The sequence below is a fragment of the Magallana gigas genome, chromosome 6 (genome assembly GCF_963853765.1).
Source record: "Magallana gigas chromosome 6, xbMagGiga1.1, whole genome shotgun sequence".
Lineage (NCBI taxonomy): Eukaryota > Metazoa > Mollusca > Bivalvia > Ostreida > Ostreidae > Magallana > Magallana gigas.
Genome location: NC_088858.1, coordinates 2,349,575 through 2,360,478, shown reverse-complemented (window position 1 = coordinate 2,360,478; position 10,904 = coordinate 2,349,575). Strand labels below are relative to the sequence as shown.

The following is a 10,904-nucleotide window of genomic DNA, read 5'->3' as shown; positions in this document are numbered from 1 at the left end:
TTGTTTTATTCTCAGTAAAAGGTCGTCATAGTGAAGATTGGCTCATTCTCATGGCTTTGATATTAGATTTGAAGCCAAGAACAATGATAAAATCAACGGCTCTTGTTTCGATTATACCGGTATGTCTTAGATGGCATGCAGGAGACAGTTTTTATTTATACAGTTCACTGTAGCCAGGGGATGAGTGTCTTTGGAACTCTGTAACTATAATTTCCTCAGTTCCCATTTAGCACACATACCTTTAATTCACTCTTTATAAAGCCTATCACCTATTTCTGAGGAAAATTACTAGTCAGAATGGATAAAATTTTGTACATGGTGGTTTTTCCTGAGATTTCTATCCTTTCAGATTTCGCCCATTTTTCATTACTTTTCGGCTTTATAGACCTTCCCCAGCTAATTCCCTGCAAAGGGTTGATCTTCCGTTCCGTGTGCATGTTGCATCATCACATGTCAGAAATTACCGTGTAAATTTTATTATGTCCCATCAATCTACTTTTCGTTTTATTTTACCTACGTTCTGTAACTTGTAATTTCACAGTCAACGCAACAGTCATAGCCGCAAGCTTCGCATTTTACTTTTGATTCCAATGCACTTAAGACTAACAATAGGGCCTACATATTGCATATCAATTTCAACAACAGGGATCTCTTTAACTAATGATAATCATTAATCAAAGTACTGAAGTGCTGATGGGAGTTGATTTTATCGATTATCATTTATTTTAAAATCAACTTATCTTGCAAGGCAATTAGTTTCTAGCCTGTATTTGAATTACACACTTTTTTATTATATGAATTATAGACTTTTCCGACAAGAATTTCAAGAAACCCCATATGAATCATGTTGTGCAATATTTAAAGATAGATTTCAAACTATGTATAAGTAATCGAAGCAATTCTAAAAATTTTATGGATCCAAGCACTATTGAAATCGAACTCTAGTCTCGTTCAACCAGACGCTCGGCTGTCTCTGTTAATCTCCGACAAGCAAGAGCGCCTTTCTGCTTGTCGGAGATTTACGGAGACAGCCGAGCGTGGGGTTGTACTAGGTTATATCAAACTCTGGCGTAGGGATACATGAGACTAAAAAAATATCTTAGTTGTTCGTATTGTATAAAAATTTGACTATTTTCAAAGTGTTTATTGATAAGTTTCCTTGAAAAACAATGCTTCAGCATACATTACTTTGAATTTTTCTATTATTTTCAAGAACTAAGTCTTGTCAGCGGTGATGATTTGTGCTTAGGTCCAAACGCTGTTTCACTTTCGGTTTGCCAGAGTAACTGCATAGGAGAGTTGATTAAAATCAACTCCCAAAAATCATTTCACGAGGTTTAGCAACACTCAAAAGCCTTCAAGTACAGCAACTCTCGATTTTACAAAAATATTGACCTCCGAAATTTTCCCTTGCAGCTTTAAGAAATTAAATATCAACAATATGTGGAGAAATAGTACATTAACTTAAAATAAACAGCTTTAATTTTGATAAACAGGAAACTATTTTTTAATTTTGCGTATTCAAAAATACATTTGAGGAAAATTCAATATGTATCCAAAGGTGAATTAAAACCTATATTTATAGAGGAAGGAATGTTACACAAGAGTTTATCGCTGGGAAAAATCACGAAGTAACTGATACCAACGTTCTTTACTGTGAAAAAACTAATTTAATTCTTCAAAAAAAAGTTTTGCCTAATCATCTTCATGATAAAGCAAAATTAATTTAACTATACAAATCGATCTTTTCGCAAATTTCTTAGGATGAGTTTATTCAATATATTTTAAAAGGTCAATTCTAGTTTCATTTAGAATGCTAAAATCGAATTAGTTTGATAGAAAAAGGTAAGTTGATATGCATAAAAGATATATAACTTCAACCAAAAGATTACAAGCCAACTTAGAAGAATTATACATGATAGATTGAGAAATTACGCAACCTTTAAATATGGTTAACTAATAAGTTTTTTTTTTAAAATGTCATTAGCATGTAAATGAATTTACAGAAGTGAAATATTTTTATAAATTTCATCAAGAAATTAATAAATCATCATTGTATATGATATGTAGCATTTTTAAAAATAAAAAATGTTTAAAGAGTTGTTTCAAGTATTGTAAATGGTGAATTTGTTAGAAAATTTCAACAAAGATGGGAAATTCACTTGTTTTAATATACACAAGCAGATAAAGTACACATAGAAATTGACTTTAATTTAACTATATTGACTAAATAATTTAAGGTAACCAAAAGGTCAACGGAAAGTAAAAAGAAATATGTTAACTTAGTATTAATACATTTGATTCAAATCTACGCACTTATTCACATATATCTCATTTTAAAAAGAAAATATATACAGTACAAATTAGAAGTAATTATTGCTTCTTTTCATTCATTAATCATTCATTCGTAATTTATCAGTAGCAATTAGTAATTAATTTTGTCGAAGATAAAAGATATGCAAATGCTATATAATGCTACATTTTACACATTCAAAAGAGGACACATAGCTGTCCGATTAGGTAGACACGTACGTTATACAAAAAAAAGATACAAAGTTGTCCTATAACTAAGAAACAGAAGTATTTCACTTTCTGGGGTCGGTTCGTAGTGATTAAAGTCTTCATTGAACTAATGCCGCTTTGTTATGGTCATTCAGGGGAAAGCTGGTCAAAGAAATTAATTTTGTGACATAATTACATTACACAATGATTTTGCCGGTATTTTTTTAAATTTGTGTATGTTTATTCTGGTTACGGAATGAATTTTGTTCATTACTCACTGTGCTGAACGTTTTCCAGAAAGTAACATCGTCTCTCTGTGGACCTGTTTAATTAAAGCTCATTAAGAACACATAAATATACAGTCGCGTTGCCCGGTAATGAATATCTACTATGTTTTGTTAAAACAAGATTTTGGCTTAAACGATTGATCGTTTCGATTATTTTCGTAAATATGTATATCAAAACTTTGTCTAGATTTCTTGGAAGTAAGAATATTTACATTTGTTTGTAATAACACTATCACTCTATTTTGAAACGTAGAGTCAAATACATTTCATTGATGACTTTTTTAATATTAAATTGTACAATTGCTGAAAAGTATATAAATATAAGGAATAAGGAACCATTATTTGAATAAAATGAAGTGATCAAATACCGTCGGGCTTAATCAAATCTCTCATAAATCCTGGAATTTATCAGCCCCAAACGTATTTGATCACCCTTGAATTCTTAAAGAATGATTCCTTTTTCCTTAAATGTTTACCCAAAGTCGTAGTCCGTCGCCTGTAGACACTGTTGCAGCCTCTGGCCAGGATGAGACAGGGATAATTTAATCAGAACATCCACGGAACATACATCGCAGTCGGAATTGTTGAAGACGTAAACAGAGGCGCCGACGGAGGGAATAACGGACACCTCGGGACTGGAGTAAAAAACAGACAACAAGAGAGTGTTGAATATCACAACGCATTTAGTGTGGCCAACATTAGGTTTCATTGCGCATGTTTTTGCCCAATCGAGTAAAACAGGTTATTCATACCTTTAATGAAATTGTTTCAATACCAATAATAACATTGAACACAATAACAAAATAAAGATAAAAATATTTAGAGTTTTAAAGGAAAATTTCCATTTTTTAACGGTTTTTCCCTTGCTTGGTAGGTAAACTTCGCCATTCTGTTTTTAAGACGTTGAGAGATATATTATAATGGTTATCTCAAGACTAAAGTTAAGAAAATAGAGACCGAATGAGTGATGTATACGAAAACGCATTTCAAAAAAAAATACTTCTATAACCAGAAGACTGTTTATTGAAAAACTTTTGTTTCTGAAAAAATGTAAATATTGTTTGTTTGATACTTATTGGAAAGATATATTTCAACGGTTGGAACATTCATCACCATCTATATTCTCTCCTTAAGTCCCTGTCTCTTATAATTAATAATTTTTGTTTCTGTATATGTGAATTTTTTTAAAGAAAACCATTTTTACATATATTATTTACAACTACTTGTTAAAATTATATTGTAACTCTTCTTAGGAGTAATATGTATATGTACATATACTTTATATCTAAATGGGTATATCCCTCTAACTATTTTTAGAATCGGTAGGACAACAAAGTAGTACCTTTAAGCAAAACAGTCCCTATACTTGCAGAGTGTATATACATTTATTGGGACATTTTAAATCAGAATGCTTGACACATGTCAGAAAAGAGGATTTGCAATTTCAAAAACAAGTGTCAAAATTGAATTATCATTTGAAGAAAAGAATTGAAATTGTTTGATGTACACCCTTTCCAAACATCGTTTTTCAATACAGACGCATTTTGCCGGAAAACGAATCTGACTTCACACCACGAAATTTTAACAGGGAAGAGACAATTTGATGAGCTTTCATTCAAGAGGTCCCTCGTTGCTGAACGAAAATTAGGGCCGGAGCTATGAACCATAACGTTAACATTACCGCCTATGGAAAATGCATTAGTGGACTATACCCAATATTAGATGTATCTATCAAACAAATAAGATAAATGTATATGTATACATTGCTGTTGCAAAGATATGATTTTATTCAAGAGAAAGTCATGATAATTTTTGAATTAAGAGTGATTTTTTAAGTAATACCCTTAACATATCAAGTTATACTTTAAGTTTTAAAAGTTTATCAATCACGATGAATTTGTAATTGACAAACCTCAAAAGCCCAAATATGGGATACAGGGTGTTTACCAGCCCCTTGAAAGATATCCCATTAGAATTGTATTATGCGAAATTTCCTATTATTCGTCAGGCTATCTAAGCCTATTAATGGCCGTGTAAACCCAATTCCTTTTGAAGGTCGACTGGGCTTCCCCGGAGCCCTATCTCCACCAAATATGAAGGCCCAGATATGGGATACAGGGTGTTAGCCATCCCCTTGAATGATATCCTTTTATAATTGTATAATACGAAATTGTTTTAATTTACACCAGGCTGGCTTAGCCTGTTATTGGCCGTGTAAACCCAATTCCTTTTGAGGGTTGACTGGGCTTCCTCGGGTCCTCATCCTCACCGAATATGAAGGCCCAAATATGGGATACAGGGTGTTAGCCAGCCCCTTAAAAGATATCCCATTAGATTGTATTTTACGAAATTTCCTATTATTCGCCAGGCTAGCTTAGCCTGTTATTGGCCGTGTAAACCTAATTCCTTTTGAGGGTCGACTTGGCTTCCCCGGGGCCCCATCCCCACCAAATATGAAGGCCCAAATATGGGATACAGGGTGTTAGCCAGCCCCTTGAATGCTATCCTTTTATAATTGTATTATACGAACTTGTTTTAATTTTCACCAGGCTAGCTAAGCATGTTATTGGCCGTGTAAACCCAATTCCTTTTGAGGGTTGACTGGGCTTCCTCGGGTCCTCATCCCCACCGAATATATGAAGGCCCAAATATGGGATACAGGGTGTAAGCCAGCCCCTTGAAAGATATCCCATAATAATTGTATTATACGAAATTTCCTATTATTCGCCAGGCTAGCTTAGCCTATTATTGGCCGTGTAAACCCAATTCCTTTTGAGGGTTGACTTGGCTTCCACGGGGCCCCATCCCCACCAAATATGAAGGCCCAAATATGGGATACAGGGTGTTAGCCAGCCCCTTGAATGATATCCCATCATAATTGTATTTTACGAAATTTCCTATTGTTTGCCAGGCTAGCTAAGCCTGTTAATGGCCATGTAAACCAGATTCCTTTTAAGAGTAGACTGGAAATTCCCAGGGCCCTATCCCCATCAAATATGAAGGCCCAAATATGGGATACAGGGTGTTAGCCAGCCCCTTAAAAGATATCCCATTATAATTGCATTATACGAAATTTCATATTATTCGTCAGGCTATCTTAGCCTGTTAATGGCCGTGTAAACCCAATTCCTTTTGAGAGTCGACTGGGCTTCCCCGGAGCCCCATCTCCACCAAATTTGAAGGCCCAGATATGGGATACAGGGTGTTAGAAAGTCCCTTGAAAGATATCCCATTAAAATTGTATTATACGAAATTTCCTATTATTCGCCAGGCTAGCTAAGCCTGTTAATGGCTGTGTAAACCCAAATTCCTTTTGAGGGTCGACTTGGCTTCCCGGGGTCTCATCCCCACCAAATATGAAGGCCCAAATATCGGATACAGGGTGTAAGCCAGCCCCTTGAATGATATCCTTTTATAATTGTATTATACGAAATTGTCTTAATTTTCACCAGGCTGCCTAAGCCTGTTATTGGCCGTGTTAACCCAATTCCTTTTGAGGGTTGACTGGGCTTCATTGGGTATTGATCCTCACCAAATATGAAGGCCCAAATATGGGATACAGGATGTAAGCCAGCCCCTTGAAAGATATCCCATTAGAATTGTATTATACGAAATTTCCTATTATTTGCCAGGCTAGGTTAGCCTGTTATTAGCCGTGTAAACCTAATTCCTTTTGAGGGTCGACTGGGCTTCCCCGGAGCCCCATCCCCACCAAATATGAAGGCCCAGATATGGGATACAGGGTGTTAGCCAGCCCTTTGAAAGATATCCCATTATAATTGTATTTTACGAAATTTCCTATCATTCGCCAGGCTAGCTAAGCCTGTTAATGGCCGTGTAAACCCAATTCCTTTTGAGGGTCGACTGGGCGTCCCCGGGGCCCCATCCCAACCGAATATATGAAGGCCCAAATATGGGATACAGGGTGTAAGCCAGCCCCTTGAAAGATATCCCATTTTATCTCATACGTGTGGTGTATATTACCCGTGTGATAAACCTTTGCTATATCACACGGGTGATGCTATATCAAATACTTCCGGTCGGAACTACTTTTGACACAGTCCCTCGCTTCAAGGCTTCAGTGACCTATTTTCGAAGATTTGATAGTACTTTCAACATAACTATATCTACTACAAAAATTAATATAAAATTGATTTTGTCAAAGATTTAAATTACAAATATGAAGGAAAACACGTAACTGCGTAGCACAGGCGTCGGAACCGAGGGGCTATTGTTAGTGGGCGGGGGGGGGGATGTTAGCCCCCCCCCCTCACCTTTTTTGCAAAGTTATTCATAACCGTAACCACAAGACCCTTTTTTCTTGTTTGTCAAGATTTTTGATAAATTTAGCCCACTTCCAACTTTCAATTTGCTTTGTGAAGTTTATAAAACTACAAATTACGTTAACTATCAAGGAGTTCATCCTGACGACGCGATGAAAACAGAGCGCTCTGGTTGTGTTTATATACAAGAACTTACCGAAATAATGTTTCATGATCCTTTTATTCCACCACCAGTAAGCATCCTTAGGGCCTATTCACTATTCTCAATTTTGGTTCATAAGGCTAGCCTAGTGTTTGTTTTATTAAACATCATGCATCAACAACTGTTGTTCCTCGTTCGAGTCAATTCAAACTAACGAGCATTCGCAACTTTGTGTATGTCAACAAACTTGATTATTCAAGTCTTCTAATCGGAATTTCCATTTAATCAAGTGAAGAAGCTCTAAGAAAAATTATCTAGAGCTAAAGAATTATTTTAAGGTTTATTTCAGTGAAACTTTACATTAAAACAGTTAGATTTATCTCAGGAATGACATACTACATTGTATTGCGCAAGGTCACAATAGCCGCATAACACAACGTTGCATCATCATTTTTAATCTTTGAAAAAACAATTAATTTGGGTCACACAAGGGACTGTCTCAAAAGCTTCATAATATAAATCAAATTGTATGAGATAAATAGAACATCTATAATTGTGTGATTTTATATTTGCTTTATCCAACTCGTTGAAATGGTTATATTCGCTCGGCAAGCCTCGCGAATATATACACCATTTCAACTCGTTGGATAAAGCAAATATAAAATCACACAATATAGATATCCTCTATATATTTGTATTTTACGAAATTTCCTATTATTTGCCAGGCTAGCTAAGTATGTTAATGGCCGTGTTAACCCAATTCCTTTTGAGGGTCGACTTTGCTTCCCCGGGGCCCCATCCCCACCAAATATGAAGGCCCAAATATGGGATACAGGGTGTAAGCCAGCCCATTGAAAAATATCCCATTATAAATGTATTATACGAAATTTCCTATTATTCGCCAGGCTAGCTAAGCCTGTTAATGGCCGTGTTTATTATTTGAATATTCAGGTGAGGTCAGCTAGTAATAATTTTTACAATAAAAATTTTTTTTTTTAATTAAAAAGGGAAGTTTATATGAAATTTTGAATTTACGTTTATTAGCATGTTAACGGTAATTTGAATAGCGAATCGACCACAGAATTCTATTCGCTATTCGAATAGTGAATAGTGAAAAGCGAATAAAACTCCAACTTCTGATTGCCTGTTTTTAAAATAGATTTTCAACAAGTTAACGTTTTTGTTACCATTGATTATAGAAGCCTCGTTTTAGATACATCATCATGTGACATTCCAAGCCCGGAGAACAGGAAAATGCGGATGCGTTTGTTGGTGATGGAGGAATAAAAAGCTAGAGGGAAAAAAAATTATTGCATAGTCATTTTAAATTTAACATAATTTCTTATTATATAACATTGTAAACAGATAATAGCATTAAGTTGTCTTGGGAAAGGCCCCAACCACAGTTAGAATGCCTCCCTTAAACCCGTAATGTAGCAGAAAATTGCAGAAAGTTAGTGAAGTTGCCTTGAAATTAACAGTCAAATTCATCACAACAAACCTTTCTGAGACTGCAAATACCTTTCAACTAAAACTTTTAAGCCATAGAATGGAAGAATTCAACACATTTTCACCAACGTACACGTACTTTCTTTGTAAAACTGGGTCCGAAGGACATTATTCAATTTTTACGATAAAACACATTCTATCTTCACTCACAAATATAATGTAACTTTTTTGCATGTAATCAAATATTTTTTGTCATCACGAAGACAAAAGTAAGTACTTAGTTGAAATGTATATTTGTTATTTCATACTTTCTATCATAAGAAATCATTAATATATATGAACAGAATATATAGCAAAAGCCCAATGAACATTTACCCGTATTTGTATTTATTCATGCAAATATGATATTATGGAAACATAAACTAAAGATCCCGTTAGCGTGAATGTATTGCGCAAGCGCAAGATTATAAAATCCAAAAAATTCAGGTGATTTCCTGGATTTTTTGAGGAATTTTCTTTGATAATTAATTAACGAAGCTTAACTTAGAAAAAATAAAAACAAATTGGTAATCTTCAAGTACCAATGATGTTTAAAACATATAAAATAAAAGACAGTGCTCTTCCAATTTCTCTGTATTAAAGACCAAAAATTCGAGTCTATTATTTTAATATAGTAGTATAGATTGTTTTGGTTTCAATATGATAAAATGCAGGTTGATGATATGCTATGTTTAGTGTATGACATGATGTTTTCAGTCTTCAGAAAATATCAAGTTCTATTGTCAAAAAGAATATCATCTTTAACACATTGACTACCTGTTCTGTCTCTTCCTTGGTTTGCTTATCTAGAACAGACAATGATATTTGTGATATTGTATGAAAAATGAATAAATAATTGGTATCTATAAATTCATATTAATGGTTTCTATGATAAAATTGAACAATGTGAGAGAAATTTAACCTGTGTCCTTGGTGAAAATATTACAGCAAAACCTATCCGTTACGAAGCTAAAATAAACGAAAATTTAACATTAGAGGTGTCTAAGATATTTGATTTATCTATTCACCAATTGTATTGTCTTCTTTTTGAATTATTAAATTTTCTTCAGCATGATTTTTAAAGGTATGTAAGTTGGTTTTTATTTTGTTATTCTGTTGAGATCGTTTTTCTCAATGATAGAAGAGTACTAAGAGTCTACTGGTTCTTCTGAACATCATTACACTCTAAGAACTCCATGATTTTTTTCTCTACAAAGACGTAACGGTGGATTGGGATATCATTTATAAGCTGGGAGTATGTTTAAAATTGAAAACGATCTGTGTTTAATTAATGATTGGGAATTGGAGAGGGCAAAGTGTTTCGAATTCATAAACATTTAAAAGTTACCTTGGGATTTCTGAGGATAAATTTATACACAGCTGATGGGATCCAGTGTGTTTGTGAATTAAAGTTAGAGTGATAAAGAAGTCCTCTGATACTCTTACTTCCTCCTTTTCCTTTATCTCGATACTAGAAGGATCAACTATAATATCAATCTTGAACCTGTAAAATATGAAAATCATGGAATATATACCAGTTAACAAATATTTCTCCATCAATGTATTTTAAATCATAATATATGCAACTCTTCATGGAGACTCTAATTACTAAACATATCTTTATCTTTATTTCACCATAGTGAATTAGTATACGTAACCATAGATAAAATTACAATATTAAACATTTTAAAACTCACCTTTTTCTTGTTAACAATACCAATTGTACATTGCACTTTTCGTTCAGCGGACAAATGACTTGTCTTGGCAATAGCATATTTCCCAACAAAGGCTGCATTTCACAAAAATAAACATTTTATTTTATGCAATTTCCTGAACGATTCTTTGAAATATTATATGTTTGTTAAAACATTTTGATTTTCCCAGCATTATTCCCAACTTTCTGATAAACAAGTGGCCTTCGGGCCTTGACTGTCACCCGAGTACCATAGCGCTTAGACTGACCTGTCAGAGGGTCATTTTAGCTTTATTTTGAAGAATGATTTGGTAAAAAGAGACTTGCAGGCCTTCAGTGATCAGTATTTCATGATTTTCAGTTTTATTTATAGTGTACACAACATACATACATGTTATTTCTACAAGCATACAATGACAAGAAATTAAATTAGATTTCCTAAAATATGGATGTATAGGTTACCCGAGTGACTCAAGTGACCTAAAAATTTAATCGTTCATGAAACGGCC

The 10,904-nt window shown here is 34.1% G+C and overlaps 1 protein-coding gene across 1 annotated transcript; it reads right to left on the bottom strand.

Annotated features, from left to right (window-relative positions):
• Positions 1-2,152: 2,152 nt before the first annotated feature.
• On the bottom strand, positions 2,153-10,637 carry LOC136276312 (uncharacterized). Its single transcript, XM_066088013.1, has 8 exons — positions 10,400-10,637; positions 10,051-10,206; positions 9,625-9,671; positions 9,480-9,508; positions 8,402-8,505; positions 3,266-3,424; positions 2,781-2,824; positions 2,153-2,664 (listed from the first exon to the last, which is right to left on the bottom strand). The coding sequence occupies exons 1-8, from the start codon at positions 10,495-10,497 to the stop codon at positions 2,654-2,656; spliced, it is 648 nt and encodes a 215-aa protein (XP_065944085.1). The 5' UTR covers positions 10,498-10,637; the 3' UTR covers positions 2,153-2,653.
• Positions 10,638-10,904: the final 267 nt, after the last annotated feature.